This window comes from Tympanuchus pallidicinctus, unplaced genomic scaffold, assembly GCF_026119805.1.
Source record: "Tympanuchus pallidicinctus isolate F22 unplaced genomic scaffold, pur_lepc_1.0 scaffold3, whole genome shotgun sequence".
NCBI lineage: Eukaryota > Metazoa > Chordata > Aves > Galliformes > Phasianidae > Tympanuchus > Tympanuchus pallidicinctus.
This window is the reverse complement of record NW_026294747.1, coordinates 72,199,935-72,222,318: the sequence shown is the minus strand read 5'-3', so window position 1 is coordinate 72,222,318 and position 22,384 is coordinate 72,199,935. Positions and strand designations below refer to the sequence as shown.

Below are 22,384 nucleotides of genomic sequence, written 5' to 3'. Positions count from 1 at the left end.
CAAGTCATAGTTCACCACACATTTGAGGTATTTTTTTTTCTTATACCAGATAATTTTTAAGCCAGACTACAGTAAGTGGTTTGTTTAAAAACCACATCCATCTTCAGTAATGGGAGAAATGCAGTGTTTATATACAAAACCTGGTTAAAAGCACACAAGATAAATAAAATAGAAGTATAAAAGTGTAGCAGAAAGTGGTTTTTTTCTTTTTTTTTTTTTTCTTCTGCCACTGAGCTGTTCACAAAATATGTAACTGCTTAGTCCAGATGGTTACAGTCATGCTCATTCACCCAAGTTGTCTGACGTGTCTCTTTTTGGAATTTAATCCAGGTGTTGCACATACAGAAAAACTGCACTCTGTTGATACCACCAAAAGCTCTCTGCACTTTTAAACCCAAGACTCATATTTTGTTAAAACATATAGGATTTAACTTGTTGTAATCACATCCCATTTCAATAAGTAGGTCAATAAGAAAATCAACAATAATTTACAATAAATTTGAATTTGATGTGTAACTTTCTGTGAATATTGCTCAGTGGTGAAGGAGTCCCCAGGCTGTTTCTTACTATGACCATTAACACAGTTCATGCTTTCACACTCTGATGATTTGAATCCTTCAAAACATTCATGCATTTTAATTTTGTGTGCTAATTCTCAATTTCTAAAGCTGCAAGTCTGTGACTGTACTCTACAGTATTTTAAGGGCTAGAAGTTTAGCTGTTTTAACAAAAAATATACTGTTATCAGCTGATTACTTACAACTTCTCAGCATTCCTACTCATGTTGTAAAGTGTGGTTAAACAGAGATAAGTTGTGAATTATTAATCATAAATTCAGCATGAAATGCTCTGTTCCCCAAATCATGCTAAAATAAATAATATTGTCAGGTTTAAAAGGTGAATTGTTCCTAATTAGAGCTAAGTAATGTTATGGTGTCCTCTGGATCTAGCCTAATTAAAACAGCATTTCAAAGGTCAAAAGCTAACATGTATTAATAAATCATAAAGGCTAATAACTGCAGCTGGTGCATTATTTTAATTACTAATAAAAATATGCTTTGAAAGCTATTTCTCATTATCATTGTGTGAAATGTTATCATCAATTTTATGTGGAAAAGATTCTATTTACATATTCTTTTGTTCTGTTTCGCTGTTCGGATTTCAGTTCCAAAGGCAAATCAACCTGCACTAATAATCATCAACTCATCTCACAACATGTATCTGATGACCACTTAAGGCAAAGATAGCAGTTTTGGAATTAAAATAATTATTTTCAAGCACTGTGTTAGCACTGTAAGAGTCAAACACCCAACTCCTTTGCAACGTCACTCTGAGTTTGAAGCTAGATTTTCCAAGATTTTATTGAAAGGACAAAAATCATTATAACTGTGAATATTTATGAGTTCAAAGTGTAGACACAGGTGTCTGCCTACAGTCAGATGTATGACCTGCCTGAATATGCTACCCCAGATACTTATCTCTACAGAGAATTTTCTTTTTCTCTACAACTTGATTATTCACAACAATAGAAAGCAGCCATGCAAGTACTGGAATATTCATGTTTTCATGCAATTTGATTGGCAGTTCTGTAATTGTGGTAAGCTGCTTTGACCAAGGTTTCTATAGCAACAGCCTTACTGTCAATTCTTACCTGTTTTCTGGTCATCCATTGTACTGAGCTTAGTCTCGTCAGCTACTGTTAAAAGGTAAATGTATAATGGTTAGCCCAGTTAGTTACCATGCCCCACATGCAACCAACATTCCTTTTTTTGTATATTCTTTTGAAGTTAGGGGGGCCTTAGCAATGTCATCCTTCATGCATATAAACTGCAATAGTAAGCAAACATTCTGGATAGAAATGGCAGCAAACTAGTAACCTTCATGCAGTGTCAGTCATGTTCACATCACAGGCAGGTACAATGTTATTTACATGTTAGCACATTGCAACTAATCAAGACAAGTCAATAACACCAAACTTACTGTCCTCTGAAGAAGTTGGTGAATTAGGGATTGCAGTTAAGATATTCACAAGTATTGTAAAGGAGAAAACCTGATTATATTTCATTATTCTGAGTACGGAATTTTGTGTTTAAACAATCAAAACTCACTGTTTAAGGTTACTAGCTTCCGCACTTCAGAATCTAAATGCAATGGCAGAAAAAGAGATGGGCTTGTTAGCATTTGCTTCTTCTCTGTTGTTTTGTCAGTTAAAATGATTACAGTTGATTGCCTGTCTTAGTTGCTGCTACCTTTTAGGGCTTCTGATATAAATACAAAACATGAGTCTCCACCAAAAGTAGGACTAGCTCTACTTTCTAATTCTGAAACATCTCTTCAAAAAAACACTTGCACTCTTAATATCTGCATCAAAATCTACCTACAAAGAGAGACTACTAGGGATCTTTAAGGCTAATTGCATTATAATAATGAACTGAGACTAACCCTGTCTATCCAGAACCACAGCATGGAACATTTTACATAGGGATATTCAATGTAGATTGTTGAGTGAAACTTTCATCTCCATTTTAATGAATGTGTTATATATCAATGTATACACATATATACAGAGAACTCCAATATTTAAAGATATGGACATTTACAAGTGGTAAGAACAATGCACAGGCCAGTGGGCCACTCACGTTAAGAATATTTTACTTCACACTAGTACATGTTATGCACAGTATTACTGCACATAAATGACATGTTTGGAATTACAAAATCTGAATACTTACAACATGAAAATCAGGTTCAAGTGAAACAATTGAAAAAATATCACTCACTACCTAGATCCATGCTTTTGGATTTTCGTGTTTTAACAAACTCCAACTGACTGGCATCTGAAAACTGCTTTGTACGCTTTTCTGACATGCTCTGGCGTCCAAAACCCTCTCGCTGGAAGGCAAGCACTGGATCAACATCTGGACTAAGAGTGCTGTAGGAAGGGAAAAAAATCATGCGAACATTTATCAAAATCACGCAACCTTTCACTCTGCAGAGAAAAGCATTTATTTAGCATGTGACTTCTACCAATAATAAAGTACACATTTTCAGATAAACCACTTAAAGTAGTCACACACATGATGAATTTGATTCACTGCATCAAGCAGTTCTAGTTAAAGAGAACCAAGAATTTCACTTATAAGTTTTAGTAAAAAATAAGCTAGGCATATACTATCAGAATATACAACCCCAATACGGGAATAATTTAATAGAGAAAAAAAGTACAATTTCTTTTTCATAATGATAAATCAGTATGTTCTCTTAATAACAAATGTTAAGATTTTTTAAATTATGAAATATTTTTTTGAAAAGCATAAATAAAATCTGCCCTGCTTGAAACCCACAGAGAATTACCGAAGTTCTTCATTTAAAAACCTTCATAGCATTTTGTGATTTCAACCTGGCTCTGACATACAAGCATATTTTTTACTCAATGCTCCATTACAGAGCAAGTATTTGTCACAGTGGTTATACCGCTAAGCTGGACTTTTTGTCTGCTTGATAGAATCATCGAATCATAGAATGGCTTGGGTTGACTTTAAAAATGATCCATTCCAACACCCCTGCCATCATTATTCAAGTCCTTCTGCACAATTCAGGTCTTTAGCCAACAGCAATGAGAGTTTCATCGTGCCTCACGGGAAGCTTTTTGAAGATAGATTTAATAATATTGTTCTCATGTTGGTAGAATCAGAAACAATGAACACAATTAGTTTGGCGTGCAAGTTAAACCCTAAGCTTGCCAAGTGTCACAACAGCCATACCACATGTTGAAAAAGAAGAAAAGAAAAACAAAAAGAAAGAATTCAAGGGCTACTGCAAGATCATTTACTGTTAATAGACCAATTGAAAGGAAATTCACAAATGGGTCTTCTCACTCCCAGAAAAGGAGAGCCTGAAGGCAAGTCCAAAGAAGCTAGATTTCTACTTCAGCTAGCAGAAAAATAAATCTGAGGTATAAAATACTGGGAAAAAAAAAACCAGCAAATACTGCGTGCCACCATTATCTATCCAGCAGGAAGAAGATCTCTCAGAATTCCTTCCTCTGAATGGTGGAACATTTCAAGAGAAAAAAAGTCACTGAAACTTCTGAACACTGTACATGTTGTACAAAGTATTATATACACAAGTTACTGTTCAATATGTTTCAAAAGAATTATTTTCTATTTTAAGGGCTAGTTATAAGACACAATTCATACCTAGTGAGAAGCAGGTAAAGAACAAGTTTCTGCAGAAAATGACTTATACTTTTACATAGTGTAATGTGAACATGTTGATGTATGCCACGTACTATAATGTACAGAAGCTTTTTGGAACACCTGGGTATTAGGTGTTACATACAATGAAGAAGAGGTAAGGAAATGTGCTCAGAGGCATAAAGTACTATAAAAGGTGAAAATCACCATCCACATTACTAGACAGTAGAAGAAATTCAGTCTAGCAATGGTACATTCACAAATAATAAGATATGTGCATGTGACAAGCATGAAATACTTAAGTGAGAGCAAGATCAGAGCTTATATGAATAAAGTCAATGTCAAGTGCCTTTTGACTTTAATGTTTCTGGCTCTGGCTCATAATGTTTTACATTTAATTGCAGCAACTATTTCAGGGATGTCTGCACAATTTAGCAACGTTTTGAAGCATATGCTTAAAAGCTCTGATGAATCAGAGCCTGAACCAAAAAATAACTATTTAGTCCTCGTATTCAGTCTCAGAAAATAGGGAAGAAATTATCTCCACATGATAGAAAGATAAAACAGATGAGACCAACATATACTTCCAGCCTTTACAGTAGTGCAACTTGTAGCTGAATATGAAACCCCTGAAGTCTGAAAACGTTTTCTGAGTGACTCAACACCTTTCATAATCAGATCATAAATGACTTTCCCAAAGCCACACAGGAATTTATGGTTCCCTACTAGTCAGCACTGTCTCCAAAGGCTAGAAAAATGTGGTTTTACTAAGTGAAAATTTTCTCTAGCAGCATCTGCTAGTGCAGCTCACATTAGTTTAAGATGACCAGCTCCATCTTGCTGAACAAAATGTATCATGAGGCCCTTCCTTCAAAAGGGGTGAATTTCTAACACTATTTGCTTTGGCTGCACGCTCCTTTGTTTCATATGAGCCTGCTTTGATCAGCATACATAAAGCTTCTAATAAAGTTAAATATCATTTTCATATAAAAACAGTCTGAATATATATATTCATTTGAAGCCCTGAGAAGATGCAAAAACTCCAAAGTTAAATAAAACATGGAATGGGCACCGTGGGTCACATAGAGAATGGTATGGTCTGACACAGAATCAGCAATTGCAAATTCTGGAGACCAGATCCAAACGTTTCTACTGCCACTATGTTTAAGGGATTTCCTTCTGTTGCCCTTGTCTGCACTTATCTATGCTTATCACAACTATCTTCCACACAGATTTATTATGAGGATTATTACTTTATGTTTGCAAAGTATTCTGAATATTAGGGGTGCTACTTAGCACACAAAAAAAATAAAATTGGTTACTCTCTGACATCATAAAATCTCATACGATTTTAGAGTACAAATATCAGAGTCAAATGTAGCATCCTCAGTTTTCACATCCTCGTTGATGAATGACCCACAGGCGTGTTTTAATAATTACAGAACACGCAGATCACAGGAGTTTAAATGCACATATGTTGCCCAAAAGTATTCAAAAGCCATACTGAAAAGAAGTCATTGGAAAAGCCAGTGAGCATGGAGGAGTAACTGTTACCACTAAAAGTGCCTCATTTTAATATTTTTCAACTACATTAACTGAAGACAGAAGGTGAATTTAATGCAAGTCATTAAGCAATGCCAAATACAATTTACTATATTCTAGCATTCTTAACAAATAAGGTTTCTGGAATGACAGCTGATCCTTAAAAGAATGTAACCGTCTTCTGACCCTCAATGTTATTAAAATTCCACTTATTAATCCTGTCTTATTGCCCCTTTGTTTTCATAACATTTTCATCAAGGATTAGGGAGATATTGTCAGGCTGGAAAAGCTTACATTTTCTTCCGTGATTCAGAACAGCTGCCATTCTTGTTTGGATAACCCTTCATCCATATTCTTAGTTTTACCCTTTGTGCCTTCCAGCAAAATTATACAATGCACCTTCATTTTACATGTCTTCCCTTCACCCATTAGCAGCAGGAAATTAATGAAGAATCCACTCCCACCACTATTTACTTGCATACGAACAAAATATTTTCTATAGCAAGGTGCAATAGTCATCTACACTTTTAACTGCAATTGTATCCGAAGACGTTTAGAATTTCTTATCAAGATTCTTCAAAGGTTTTAAGCCTGATCAATTCAGCACTATTAATCTCTATTTTCTTTACTGTGACTCTCATTTTTAAAGAAGTCTATGAATAGCAAAATACACTGCAGAAACAAATGTAGTAAAAGCGTGTGCAGGTTTCAAACAGACTCTTATTTTATGCTGTATTTTTTTGCTCATATTCATATAAAAAAAAATCAATAAGCCCCTATGTGCAGTCTTGAGTACTATTCTACTTAAATATCTTGGATTTGCAGCTATAAAGGTTTTTACAAAAGACAGATGGCCTTTTCAAGGGCCCAAACTGCAGGTATATCTTGTCCAAGAGAAGAGTTGCAAAAGAGTTGAAAAAGGCAAATGAGGATGCAAAAAAATAGCTTTTTATATAATCATTAAAACTGTGTTTAAAAATACAGAGTTCAATTCCTGGACAAAAGATGAAATGAACTAACATAAATGAAAGAAGAAGCTGACAGGCACATATCAGCTGGCAGGTGCTATCGCTGTTTTATTAAGATGTTGCTGACACATCCTTAACAGGCATGAGAGACAAAAGAAATAGGAAAATTTGTATACTTCATCCCATTTGTGGTAATTACCTAGCTTTAAGCAGTGGCAATGAACAGAGGTGGGCTTTTATTTTGCTATTACTATAGATAATTACAGGACTTGCAAATTAAATCTAAGATCTGTATTAATTGTACTTAGCAATAAACAGTATATCTTTGCTGGGAACATAAGCAAGTCAATAATGGAATTCAATGCACTTCTCATTAAAAGTCTTTTGTTAAATTGTGTAAGTGTAATTAGAGAGTCAACTTAAGATGCAAAGAAATTACTTCTATTACAGATAAAACATGTTCACATTAAAAATGTGAAATTATTATAGTACAGTGCCTTTGCATGACACAAATATTGCCATGATACAAAAGGTATCCCTTGTGCATATTAAAGAAAACTCAACTAGTTCTTGTTGCGCAACCATAAACACTAACAGGCAAAATAAAGAGCTGCCTTGACCTCTAAGCAGATTTTAAAATTACTGTATGTTATTGGGAAAGTCAAGAAAGTATACAGAAGTAGTACAAGACTCCTATTTATGTATTGGAATATGAAAATTAAATCTTTCTTTTATAGACCTAGAAATACTTACAGTGAGAATTATAAATTAAATTTTCCAATAGTTACTGTTTTTTTCATCTCTCATAAATTTAGTGCTAGTTCAAAAACGTGCTTAGTGACAGCACAAAACTCTGATGTGAATTAAGAAGTCTAACAATCTATGTGTATAGACTTTCTTCCTGAAACAGGGGTAATTGTAAGTATGAAAACAGTGAAATGTGATGGAAATCTAAATGTGAAGGGGAAAAAAAAGTCATACTAGTAGTAACCAAAAAAGTAAACTAAATAAAAAGACAACTGCAGTCATCTGCTTTTTTCCTTCCACTAAGCCATGCCTTACCAGTCTGTCGACTCATTAATTGCAGCTTTAGCCCATCCACCAGTATCAACAGTGCCAAACCCAACATCATCATGGGAACTGGATGAAGACTGGTCAGAGAGGTGCGGAGGGAGTACAGACAGCCTGTCATCCTCAATAATGACAGTGTCATCTTGGGGCATGTTCACTGTTGGAGAAAGCTGATATTTACCTGAACAATAAAAGGGAAAAAAAATAGAAATGAGAAGTGAATAATAGCAGAGAGCACCTTGAATAATATATAAACACAACTGATAAAATAGAAATCCTACTGATAAGAGCAACACCACAGGTAATAAAATTAGCTATGTCTCACTTTCCATAGATCGTCCTATGCACGAGGTCTAAAAAGTAATATACACAGCTTGTACCTGCAGTCTATTGCAAGAAGTCAGTAATCTTCCCTTGCATCAAACATTTCTGAGGAAATGAAAGTAATGTGCCTATAAATATTATAAAACCACTACCACAGTTGCTTTTATAGTGATCAATATATGCACCATTATATTTCCCAGTATTTCAATGTATTTTGATGCATAAGATTGAAGTACAGTTTTCAAGCTGATGAATACAAAGTACAAGCAATTGAACCTATAGAAATCCAACATCAAAACAGACTAGACTGCTATATAAACTATCAAAAAGTGTAACGCTTTCATTGCAATGGTTAGTACCGTAATTATGGTTTAAACTGAATAAATCAGTTTTTCAGGATATATGCATGACTACAAAGTTGGGAGAATAGGGATTATTATAATTGTAATTTGGAAGATGATAGAAAATCTAGAACGATCACTATTTAAGCTCTAAACATGAAAGAAACAGATTATTTCAGTATTCAGAAACAGTTAAATGTTGATGTAAGGAAAACAATGATTTGCAAATTAGAATTATAGAGTTATCTGAGATTATCAGAAATTATTATTCCTTCACGCTAGGTACACATAACTTTTTTATGTGAAGGAAACTCTTTCAAAATATTTTTTGCTGATGGATATTGATGCTTGACTTAAAAATCTCTGTCATCTAAAGTGTCTGGTCCCAATGCTCACACTACACACAACATTATTTCCAATGAATGATCATGACAGCACGTTAATTTTACTACCAGGTATGTATCTCTTGCTAAAACAATTAGTAAAAACATCACATTTCATAAAAAGAAAAGCAATAGTTTAATCAGCCAGTGATCTGACAACAGATCAACTGACAACAAACTGATTATTCTAACTCTGTGATTCACTGCAGTAACAACTCACAGGTAATAATCATACCTTATTTTTATTACAGATATAGAAAAGTTGTAAGACTGCATAGAATTAGTGGGAGATGTCCTCCCAGTCTGTTTGCTCCTCCCTCTTCCTCCTTCGTGCTTTGTTTTTTTCCGGGAAATGTTTGAGTTACTGTTACTGCTTTTGCATGCAATTATGGAGGGGGAAAAAACTAAACTAAACTAAACAACATCAGTAACCAACATATTGAGTAAGTAGCTAATTACTACATGGCTGGCTAAAATCATCACTACACTAGAGAATACATTTTGAATAGTTTTCCAGAGAGAGAAAAATGGGATTCAAGAGAGATCTTTGAAAAAGGTTAAAGTGGTGAAAGTGCCTAGAAGGAAAAGGCCCTGTGTAACAAACATCTCATCACGTCAACCTGAGGTGAATGTGTTCAGTTTGCATAACAGCTGATTCTATGCTCAGCAATAGCTTCTTTGACGGACAGGTTCATGTTTATCCTGGAGAGGTACTTCTTTCCAAACATAAGGTCTGCAAGATTGTTAACTCTGTAGTTAATAACGTCTCCAAAGAACTGATTGAGAAAAGGTATAACCTTATGGCATCCTGCAGATTGAACTTCCCATTTGAGAGGCTACAGTAATTCAGTAACATTTTTAACTTTTCACTACCCTTCTTTATATCTGACAAGGGTGAAGAGTGACATTTTATTAGTTGCTTTGGAATTAGGCAGAAAGCCCATCTGACATGCCTATGCTTTTCACTGCAGATGAAACTAAAAGCAGGTGAAAGGCTTCACCCCCAGCAGATGGTTCAACATACCTCAGCAAAAGGCTCAATACATTCTTTGTAGAGAGCTTAGCTGAAGTGGATATAAAATACCCCTGGAGAAAGCAACTCCATGAGCGTTGTGAGAAACGTTACAAAAGAACTTCAAAGAAACTTCAAACTCAGTAATCATCAGTGTATTTGACTAATCTGCAAAACTGAGACTTCACTCAAGCTGCCTACAAACCTTTCCAAGACAGTAATTTTCTCTCGGGCTAGAAAAGTGCTATTAAATTTAGAACCTGAATGAACATCAAGTCCAGTTTTGCATATATTAGTTCATCTTCAGTGAGGTAATCTGTAATAGTATGTACTACTTTGTACAGTGTAATAAGGAAGGGAAATTCTTCCTTTCAGGTGTGTCACACCACAGGCCAACAAGGCTCAAATTTCTCGCACCAGTAACCAATCTAAACAAGTGTAGCCTAAGGACCCTATCAAAGTATGGGCTAAGAACGGCTCTCAAACATTTGCTCAGAAAAAGAAGTCGCTAAACTCCTATACTGAATGACTGGTCTCCAGGTCTATGAAACTTAACAGGGAAAATCACATCAAACAGCAATGATTCCTAGCTGACCATAATTTGGATGTGAATTAAGCCACAAACATAAAGTAATTTAAACAAACAAACAAACCACCAAAGCAAAACAACAGCATGTATAGCCTATAAAATGATCAACACACTCACATTGAAACCAACAGCTTCCAAAAGGTCCTTTTAAATCTTAAAATTCATCAAATTTACTTGATCTGTTAGAATAATTTGGCTTTGACTATACTGCACTGGGAGGAGCAACTCATCTGCCCTGATTTTTGTTTTTACTATTCCCTTTCCTTAAAAGGAAGGCTTCAGAAACCTGTAGAGTATCCTTAAAATAAATTTAAAACCAAATATTACTTTGTGAGTGAGAGCATTTTGACCTTGAAAACTGTGGGATTCAGATCAATGCTATGCTTCAAGCTTATTCCACAAGTACAACTAAAAATATATAAATTCTGTCATTCTTAATGCACTTAAAGCACTTTAGAAGAAAATGAAAAATATGTTGGGAACTTCAAGCTGATTATTAATTTCTACAGCTACAGAAGACAAAACAATAATGACTGAAACAATAAAAAGAGAATAGTGATGGTGATATGGATAACAGAGATAAGACTTACTAGAGGAAGGTTACAAAGAATTGTCCAATGAGAAATTAGAACATTTCCAGATCTTCACTTATTTATTTTTCACTAACTGTTCACTCATTCCCAGCTATATATGTAGTGAGCCACTGCAAAACTTCCTGCAGATGGCTTCATCATTTAATATTCTCAGTTAAATAAAGGTGGGATTGGGAATAGAACTATGAGAACATCTAAGGACTATATGTCTCCACAATACCTAGGCATTGGATCTCAAGAGAGTGCTCAGAACTGTCAAGGCTATTGGAGTAGACAACCACCTTCAGTTCAGATTCCCAGCTGGGGAACTCTATTGTGCTTGTAAAGGGTTATTTTCACTTCACTGGCACAGATACTTTGTACCTCTACCTAATTTATTTATTTTAGTGCTTCTTCCTGATTTCTATCCTGAAGATAGCAATTATTTATGCAGAAAACAAAGTATGGCCTGTTGTGTAGTAACTACAATTTTTACAAACTTCTCTGAGATCATTCAGGATGAAAAGTAGATTCAGTGCAAGTTGTTATTGTTCTGTGTACCCCCTAAAAAATAACTTCTGTTTAGTCACAACTGGCAACAAAACCCACTGTGCTCATGAAAAAGTATCAGAAATTGGATGAAAGACATAAAAGAGCTCTTTGTACTAAGTTGTTTCCTGAGTAAGAATAATTTATTAGAGAGCAGCTATGTATTCACATGTTACAAAACACAGGAGCATAATGGATAATATACAGGGACGGTGTATCAGAAGACAAGACTTGAATTTTTAATCACAGAGACAAGCAGACTAGCACAACACAGTTACTGTTTTGAATGTACTATCATCTTGCAACCTGAACATATTAAAACAAATAAATAAACCTAAGGGTTTATTAAAGCTATCTAACTCTTGGGAGATAATACCTTCATTGTATAATTTCCAGAATACAGGAAATGCTTCCGTACTTATATAGAATGTGTTCCTTGGATACACAAGCACTTCGTCTCTTCATCAAAAAAAGTCAGTTAAATATCAAGCAGAAAAGTGTAAGAGCATCTATAAATTAGTAGCAATAATCTTCTGGAGAGGTAGCTTCTTGTAAGAATCATACCAAAAAATTAAGAGATGTTGTCTTTCTCCAGCGAGCAAACAGAAGTTGACATAATTTAAATCACATTCTAAAATAGATATTTTATTCCCACTCTCATAGCAAGGTTCTAATCAGGGGTTTTGCTGCCCATTATGGATTGAAGGAGTAAAGGAAACTGTAGTAAATGAGTTCCCTGAAAAGTACATGACGGATATTTAAAAGAAGCAAAACTCATTTAAAAGTCTTGTTCAAACCTTGAGGAATGACTGCAAAGAGCAGGAAATCTCCAGATCTTTGAACTATTTCTTTTGAATGGTCTGAATTGGGAAGGAAAAAAGCTTTAAAACCACTGATTTTATCAAGTAGTAAAAGAAGCATTAAGTGGCACTACCTCACACATGAAATCAAACTGGGACTTCCTTGCCACTAGGTATCAGGAGTATTAAAGTTTGTATAGCTCAATCCATTGAGGGCTATGTAAAAATGCACCAAGTGATTCAGATGGTTCTTCAGTACTGGGAGAGGACTCAAGGGAATCAGCACTACAAAAAGTGATTCAAAAAGCATTTTTTTAGTTGTTTTTCATTGTCAGAAACAGAATGGGGAGGGCAGACCCGTGAATTTAGACTGTTTCTAGAACTAATCCTTGCTTTTGGGCCAATTTTCAAGAGAGGAGGAAAGATTCTGTGATGTAACACTGCATATAACTTCCTAGGAAAATAAGAGGAGCGCTGAGATTTTTCTCACTATAAACACGAATTCAGGATGTTCAGTGGATAATGCTTGAGCCTTAAAACTTTAGCTACTCTGAAACAAACTAATCTGTATAGGTCTCTGCCAACTGGTTATAATATTGCTCTGTTACACAGCACTACAAGAAAATAGGAGTGCAGTAAAAGACTGTCAACAATGTGCTTTTAATGTAGTGGTACTGATTCATACAGAAAGATTAGCATAATAAAAAACTGACTGCTTTCTGAAAGCTGAGTTTAAACGTGACAGTTTTGTGAAGAAGCCATGATTGCAGAGGGGAGTGAACTAGTCCTGGCAAAACCAGTTTTCAGTTACACCACAGCAGACCATTTTTACTGTAAGATTCAGGCACAACTTGACCTTCCAAGTGCTACCAACTAAAGTATCAATGGATTTAAGTCACAACCTACATGAAACCAAATTTGTACATAGATCCTATTCTCTGAAAACAACAAAAAAGGAATGATTCAGAGGAAATCAAAAGATCTATTTCAGGTTATTGAACTAAGACACAGTGCAGGATAGATTTATTTTTTTTTCCTTATTTAAACATAGTAGATTTAAACAAAAGCACTAGATTTTAAGAGCTTTTGGAAAGATTTATGGTCTTTTTTAGGAACATATGTTATTGGCTACCACTAAAGGAGTGATACCAGACTGATGAACCGCTACTTCGATTTTGTGTGGCAAGTCATGAGTTTCTTTGATGTGGCAGAACAGTGCACTGCCTGAAGTATGTGTACACAGACTCTCTTGGGGCTTCTTCTCCCATCACTGGACAAGGTGTTTAAGCAATAATGCCTTAATGCTTACAGGAGTTGGAGTTGCAAATCCTCTGAAATAGTGATGGAAAAAGCAGAAGACAGTGCTTTGCAAACATTTTATCTAAAGCCTTGACACCACAAGAGCTAGGTTTGTTTTAGGGAAAGTAGTGCTAAAGACTGCTGCTGCTTAATTTTTTCAACAGATCTGCATTTTTTGAAAAAAATGTCTTCTTTAATAGCCTGAGACTTTGACTGAAAAGGTTTCATGCTTCCAGGATTCTCCCTTTAAGTTCCACAAGATGTAAGGCGATAAAATAGAACATGATTTATTTTTAATTACAGTTGCCCAACTGTACCAAGTTAGACAAAAGGTCTAACTGATGAAATATCTTAAATAGCAAATTAGCTTAAAATTAGTTAAGAGATTTTAAAACTAGTGCCTTGTGCAGCAATAAAAATCAAACCAACAAAGAAATGAAATACCCTAATAAGCATAAATGGGTACAAGATTTCCTTGTCTATTTTTATGCTTCCATTTGACTAAAACAGAGAAGAACAAATGCTGGAATTATAAATTTGTTATAGAAAGTGAAACTTTTCGTCATAATGAAGACCCAACATAGAGACTACGCCAACCAATTTCTTCCCCCAAATCAGACACTGAAAACCATGGTAGACTCTCCTATGATTTGTTCTATGACCTGCCATGGGATAAGAAATTCACTTCATAAATCCATTTATAAACTTTCTGTGGGAACCTCATAGTGGCCTTGCAGTAGCTGAAAAGGCCTATAGGAAAGCTGGGGAGGAACTTTTTATAAAAGCATGTAGTGATAGGATGAGGATTAATGGCTATAAACTGGAAGATGGTAGATTTAGACTAGATATTAGGAAGAAATTCTTCACTGTGAAGGTAGTGAGACACTGGAACAGGTTGCCTAATGAGGTTGTGGATGCCCCCTCCTTAGAGATGATCAAGACCAGGCTGGATGGGCTTTGAGCAGCATGGTCTAGAGGGAGGTGTCCCTGCCAATTGCAAGAAGGTTGGAACTAGGTGATCTCTAAGGGCCCTTCCAACTCAAACCATTCTATGATTCTATGATTTATTGGCTTTTTTTTCCTCACAATGTGTATCCAAAAGACTTGCATAGAACAATTTTAAGGCACGTTTTAGGTTGGTCATGGCAAATTTCATATTCCCTGGCTCCCACATAAATAGCACATTAATCACCTTTCCATGGATTGCAGAAAGGATGAAAACAAAGCACATTTAGCAGAGCTCATCTGACTCACCCATGATCCTGCTCAGTGCAGCATTCCTCGTAGGCGACTCGCTGAGCCCCTCAATCCCACTGTACAGGGAATGGGAAATCCTCCGCTCCCTGTCGTCCAGCAGTGTCTCTATGGGCAGCTCTGGACCAGACGGGCTCCCAGGTGACTCCAGCTGCACAGAGAGAGGAAAATTAGTGCTGAAAGTGTATTTAGCAGCATGGGGGAACTATAACAACTTGCCTAAGGCCTAGACCTGTCTGGGCACCAAATGAGCTAGAACTTCTCTCTGTGGACAAATATAATTTGCAATGACAGCTCTGCTTAATGACCAACTTTGTAGGCCACTTTACACTGCACCTCCTATGGCGCCCTGTCAAATTTCAAATCCTGCAGCAGAAAATTGGCGAAAAAAAACCCCACACTGCATTTTGGTGTCTCTTTGTTGCAGAATTTCTTAAACAGACAGGGCTTTTTTTTCAGTATTAATGGTAGACAGTTGGGTCATCTTTCCCATATTGACAGCTTGTCAGAACAAGACTTCTGCCAGAGTGCAGAGGAGAAACTCCACTTGGAATTGCGCTGCTGGCACTATTTGAAGTGGTGCAATTTGCTTTCAAATGTAATCATCACATAAACCCCCATGAAATTCCACCACAGATATTAGCATCCAATACACACTCACACCTTTTATAATTAGGAGAAAAACAATAGAATGAAAGAAAAATCAAGTTTCACATTAACTTTTAATATTTATTTTTTTGTATTCATGATGAGTACCCTGTCATTCTTGTCTGCAGAGTACAGGGATCTTATGTTCTTCTTTCAGTCCAATCCTTGGCACTGCTGCAGCACGCCGCTAGAGCCACTAGCAAAGTGGCACTAGCAAAGTCACCAGGGCAAAGTCTCTGGCTGGTTTCCACCAGAGCAGCTGGGTCTAGGCTCACCAGCACCCCAGGCAGAAGGCAGACCCCCTGGGCTGTGCAAAGGCCAAGGAAGAAGGTGGTGCAGGGAGGGATGGAGATAGGCTGCTTGGCCACATGCACAGAGGATAAAGTTGCTTGGATGGCCTTTTCCCCATCCCAGGGCCTTCCATCACAAGTCTTCTCCATGCGACTTCTCAGTTCAACCTTAGACTGGAGAACCTGATCATCTGATCATCCTTTTTTTTTCTGTACGTACCTCTCAGACTTTTCAGCAAAAGAGGAAAAATTATGCTTTCCCCAGAGAGTCACAGATATCTCAGTGGGAAGCAGAACCCACGTGCAGCAAGAAAGAAAACAATCTGGTATCATCTAGCTAGATTTAGACACTCCATTAGCTCAAGGCACTGCCAACACAGCTCCTCAGAGCAAGGCAAACAAACAATAGTCAGCTGACATGCCCAGCTTGATTGTCAGTGATCAGAAGCCAGCTGAGGGGATGGGAGGCCAATCACTCCATTACCTGACCCCTTATCATCCAGCCTCCTGCCTGGAGAGCTCTCGCACCCTTCTGCTGATTTATGTAAGAGCTTCACTGAGAGCATTAAACCAACTAAATGCCACAAACTATATATAGTTCTATTAAAAAGTAACAAATCAAAAAACAGATATGTTTTGCACGGTACGAACTTACACAACCAATCATTACCTGTTTTCACCAATGTGCCTTTTACTGTTGATGTGCAAAGTTAAATTCTAAGAACAACATGCCTACACAAATCCCACAGATACATTTTATGTGTGCAGGGACCGGAAGATACTGAGCACACAGCAAACTCTTCAAAGCTGCTGGGAGTACTTATTTCACTGGACTGGTCTTTAAATGAGCATAAGAGGAGTAGTTCATCGTTTCCTGAATTCTAATAACAAGAAACATGTTTGTTATGCTGCTTTTTCTTTTTCTTTTTTTTTTTTTCTTTCAAACAGCTGCCCATTATTAATCACCCTACCCACATTTCCCAGAAGACTAAGAGAAGTATGCCATGAAAGATTTCTAAAAATCTGCTTGCAGGGCTGAAAAGCACTCAACAACAGCCTTTGAGGCAGTGGCTTTGAAGTCAGCCCGCTGGACGAACAATTTTTGACATTTGGCTGCTGGCGTGTGGCCACGTACACTGAGGGGCTGGAGCTTCCCAAAATGCTGCATTCTTGAGTTGCCAAGACCACAATCGGAGGTCGCAGAGTCTGTAAAAATTATTATTTCTGTTCAAAGCCATCATCTGTTTAATATAAATGAGAGATTTAATGAAGTTCCAAATTGTAGACTTATCTTCCCTCGTTTGATAAGCACTGGGGAGATTTACTGCATCGGAGGGTCAACACAATTACAATTGGAGGCACGTCAAGCTGCAGGAGAATAATAAACTTGCAGTGCAAGTGAATTAGACTCAATAAGGTTTAAATCGTGAAATGAGGATTTGTTTTATTAGTTTTTTTAAATTGCAGATTACAACTGACAGCTTTACTGAAAAGTGAATTAAACAATATTTGCAGTAAAGAAATCTAAGGCAAATTCAAAAAGAGTAGGAACACTAAATTTTGACAGATTGGGGAAAAAATACAGAGATTTTACTGCTTGAGAGCTTAAATTTGCATAATAAATACATTAAATGATAAACTAACCTTTATTTTACTGCCTTTAAATAAGGTATGAAAATATAAAGTGCTTTGGGATTTATTCTGCCCATGCTATATTGATGTAACAAGCGTCCAGTGTTTCATGAGCCACATGTTGTTTTTCATGTGACAATCCATCAAATTTCAGCCTCATTTGTAGGAAGGTGTAAAGAGATTTTCAGAAAGATACTCCCAAGAAAAGATCTCAGAATCAGAGAAATATGTAGAAATATAAACTTGACAGAGTAAGTACAGGATAAGTACAACCAGTAGACAAGCACTGTGATCAAATGGCAGTGTTGTGCGAAGTAAATCATGTATTTTACCATTATCAGGAAGAAAACTTTTCCCATTTCTAAGTAGCATCATAAAAAGACGTGTTCAAACAAAGGTATAGACAGCCAACTACAAAAATATTTTACAAAAGATCCAGTGGCTTTCATAAAAAAAAAACAAAAATCAGACAGGAATTACACAAGTGACATGCACCAAAAACATCCTTTCCTTGCACTGCCAATAGAAAGTCTATGTAAGAAAAAACACATTTAATTTGGAAACCGTGCTGTGGGCAAGACAAAAAGATCAACAATCCAAAGTAAGATTATAGCTGAAATAAAGAACTGTTCTTCCTAATGCAATTGTAATAAAGGCCTTGAATTAAACATCCCAGCTTTTTTTCTTAGCTGATACTAGTGTTAGTCAGTATAATTTAATTGAACTGATAACGAATTGATAATACAAACAAAGACGTATAAATGCCTGACCTTCATTAAAGGCTCAGCTAGGAAATAAGCCAGGCAGCAACTCACCCCTAATATGTTTTATCAGTAGCCACCCTAGCAGCAGTACTGCTTGGTACAAGACTTGAGAGTCAAGCAGTAGCTGAGGTTGGATAGATCCTCTGGAAACCATCTAGTCCAGCCTCTTGCTATAAGCTATGCTCACTAAGAGCAGGTTGCCCTGGGACTTTTTCAGCTGGGTTCTGAATACCTCCAAGACTCCACCACCTCTCTGAGCAACATCTGCCAGTGTTTGATTACTATTGCAATAGAAGATATGTTTAAAGAGTTTTCAGTTTATACTCTAAGTCTTTTATCCTGGCACTGGGTACTACACAGAAGAAGTTAAATGGGACTTTACTCCCCCCATCACGGATTCACAGACACTAATAAGATCCCCCGTAGCCTCCTCAACTCGAGACTACAGTTTTTTCTCTGTGTCCTAGCATTTATCTGTAATAAACGATCATAGTCAAAATACAAGAAAACCTTACATGCTGCAGATTGCCTGTATTCCTTTTCTCTCCATTCTCTTAAAATAAAACTAGAAATAACATTCTTTTTCTTCTTTTTTTTTTTTTTTTTTTTTGAATAGAAAAGGTCTTCACCCTGGCCTTTTGTCATTCAGATAAGAACCAGCTGTTAGCTAAAGCACTATCTGTACTAACTAGCCCAGCTGCTGCTTATCTAGATGATAAAAGGACTACTAATGCAGTCCTTTTTAGTTAAACACCACCATCCATCCTATCTGAAGTTATGCACATAAATATAAAAAAAAAGTTTACACGCAAGAACATTGCCAAAATATTCAAAGCATAAACAAACTTTTTTTTTTTTTTTTAAAGAAAAGAAACAATAATTATACTCTTTCATTTGGAGAGTAAGTTATCCAAATACAGGCATGAAAGCATTATGGGTTTTAAGAAGCCAGTATACAGATTTGTTAAAATTTATGCTGCATTCAGGATTCTGAAGCTCTTTCTGTCACACAGAATCATTCTTCAGGCTTTCTTTCTCCTTTCTTATCTGCGTACTGTGGCTAATACGATATCCAAAATGCTTCAATTTTCTTTTTCAACAGATAATTTTACACTACTACTAACCAATATTAGCTATGGTTGAATTTCCACATTATGGAGAAACTTTGCAAGATGGGAAAATGTAGGTAACAGCCAGTAAGAGGTCAGTTTTGACGTATATGCACAAACAGGAATCATTAAATCTAAATTTAATTAGTATAATGTTTCTAAGAAGTGTTGCATTCTTGTTCTGATCAAGCTAAAAGTACAGCTTTGCAGAATGTATTTTGATGGTAAGTTACTGAGGAGGAAACTGGGTCAACATGGAGTTTATAAACTGACAGGGATAGCAAATGGTTAAGGGAGACAAAAATAATTCATAGTAAATGGGCACAGGTTCAACAGAATGGAAGACACAGTGACACGATGAAATAAGTAAACATATTTATATTTCACTCACTATTTTTTTAATAATTATTCTCTGGAATTCACACACTGAAAAGACTACTAGAAGACTCTAAACTGACTGTTAACAAACACTGTATTAGAAACTCAAGTGTAATGTGCCACAATTTTTAAAAACCCACCAAAACAGCCCAAGAAATTAAGAGAGAGGTTAATGATTTTAAGCAGCACCTTTCATAGGATACTCAGACTGAAGATAAAATGTTCTCCAGGGTCATCAGGCATGTACCCAGGGGATCACTGGCACTACTCAACAGCAAAGGAGCAAAAAAGGTTCTGAGGAATAAACCCACAGCAGGGAAGCTCAGTGATTTCTGTGTCTGTCATTATTATCAAATATACCAGGGAGATTTCTATACCTGACCTCAGCCTTTGTAGCAAATAAGACAAAGAACCAAGGTCAACCAGAAGAAAACACCTAGGAAACATTAGATCAAATGGGTAGGTGAGAAAGTCACCCAGGTTGAATGGCATTCTCACAGAAGCCCTGAAGGAACACGTATGTGAAACTGCATAACTGCTAGCCAAAATGTACAACATTCTATTAAGAATGGCTGTGGTGCCAGAGGACTGGTGGTTGCCCATACACCTGGAAGTGATCTTGGGAACTACTGACCCAGGAGCCTGGTGTTCAAGATTAAATGGTGGAATCTACAATAAAGAGATTGAGATAAAATCATTGAGAATGGGTGACACAAGTTTGTGAGGCAGCAATGCTAGTCTGTCAGAGGAAATCCTGCCTCACTGACATGCTGGAGTTGCACAAAGATGCCAGTAAGCTCTCTAAGTTCTCTCAGGCAATAAAACAGACATAATACATTAGCATTTTCCAAAAGCTTTTCCCATAGCTTCATATCAAAGGCTTTAAAGAAGGTAATTTTTCATAGAACTGGACTAGGTTTTCATTTGCTGAATCAAAATCTGGCTAAAGGATTGGAAACACAAATCAGTCTTCAGGATGGAGAAGAGTCAGCTGTAGATTCCCCCCGGGGTCCAGTCTGGGAACAGCTTAAACTGATGAGCAGCTTTATCAGTGACCTGGATAAGGGGCTAAACAGTGAAACTCGTGTTTGAAGAAGATATTAGAGATTTTTTGATAGTTAACTGAAGTCCAGAATGACTTCACAAACTAATCCAGTGAGGAAAAACAAATAAACAAAAAAAGCATATGAATTTCAAAGTAAGTAAGTAATGCATTAAAGGAAAAAATGATGCTGAATATTTTATACTGGAAAGAATAGATGTTTGTTTGTTACTTTTGTTTTTCTTTTTGTAAGGAAACCACTCACTTGAACAGTCTCTCGCACTAATCTGCCAATTTACTTAAGCAGTTGATTAGGTGGTAAGGTCCTTAGATGGTCTGGATTGATGACTCTCTCCACTTCAAGGTACACTCTTTTTTCAACTCAGCAACTGGAGCAAAGATGAACAGACATGCGGAAAAAAATTTGGAGATCTGCAAATCGTTTGCAAATCTTTTTTTCAGGCAGGTTTGGCATGACATTATTTCTGTCAAAAAGGTGAGACAGACAAGAAAAACCCTTGAAATCTCCCATTTTGAGGAAAATGGTGATGTACTCTCTCTTAATGGTACACAAGTGCTGACTGTGTGTGACATGAACAGAGTGCCTCTAAGCAATCTGCGCCTCTAAGCTGTCCAGGTTGAAGGACTGAAGAGAGCAGGATTTCGAAAGTAACAATTACCTTTATTTTCTTGAATCAGCACATAGTGCCAGCAGCTGCACTCATCTGGCTGACAGTCACGCCTAAGCGCTGCACACGCATTATGGTGATACAGCCAGCAGCTGTTTGCCCATACAGGCTAATTGTCATAATATCACTAATTAACTGAACACACTGCGAGGAGCTCAAGTGTTTCTCCTTAAATCTTAGGCTCCTCAGTAATTAAAAAAAATATATATCAATAATGAGTTAAAGACCCAAAAAGCTGTGTGGCTACATCCTGTGAAAACTGACCTGTTACATATTGGCCATATGTGATTATCAAGTCAACACTATTGTTATTCTTCCTTTTTTTTTTTTCTTTTTCTTTTTCTTTTTTTTTTTTTGCCACTGTCCACACAACTTTGGAAACTCAACTTATAGTATCTCTGCTTATATAGGAAAGTTTAAGTGTCAACCCAGAATGCTAATCCCAGTGGGCTAGGCTGTATCCAAATCCCATGCTACATGTTAGAAAAATGTTTTTGTTATACTAATCTAGCAATATCCATCACATAGTCACTGTGTGATTTGTTCTGGAGTGGCTGAGATATTAATAAATAATAAATAAAGCTTTGCAACTTTTATAACAGGGCAGTTTACAGAGGAAACTATATTACTCTGCTCTATGTAGATGCAATGCATACAAGAAAAATTCTAATCCACAGCCTTAGCTTGGAGTTCATTCATAACTACCACTCACTCCATGCTTTTATCAATATTTACTACAAGATAGTTCACTTGAAAACCTAGATAGGTTAGACTGTGTCTCCAGGTGAGTCAATAAAACCCTTCTGGCAGACAGTAAAACCACAACAGCATAAAAAGGCTTTCTACCTTCTGGGAAGTTTGTGGTCTCTTTTGAGTTTACAGTTATGTCAGAGATGATGATGTAAATGATCCCCTCACTACTTGTCTGAAGA

At 36.5% G+C, this 22,384-nt stretch overlaps 1 protein-coding gene across 29 annotated transcripts in view; it reads right to left on the bottom strand.

The window, feature by feature from the left end:
• PARD3 (par-3 family cell polarity regulator) overlaps window positions 1–22,384 on the bottom strand; it is a 424,256-nt gene that overhangs the window by 151,733 nt on the left and 250,139 nt on the right. For 17 of the 29 annotated variants that reach the window (XM_052692888.1, XM_052692876.1, XM_052692889.1 and 14 more), the window contains 5 exons: window positions 14,901–15,051; window positions 7,769–7,958; window positions 2,781–2,932; window positions 2,109–2,141; window positions 1,652–1,696 (listed from right to left, as the gene is read on the bottom strand). In XM_052692888.1, the coding sequence (XP_052548848.1) occupies window positions 1,652–1,696; window positions 2,109–2,141; window positions 2,781–2,932; window positions 7,769–7,958; window positions 14,901–15,051 (571 nt within the window). The remainder of the gene's footprint in view (window positions 1–1,651; window positions 1,697–2,108; window positions 2,142–2,780; window positions 2,933–7,768; window positions 7,959–14,900; window positions 15,052–22,384) is intronic. The other 12 variants (XM_052692870.1, XM_052692882.1, XM_052692895.1 and 9 more) reach the window with 4 other exon arrangements.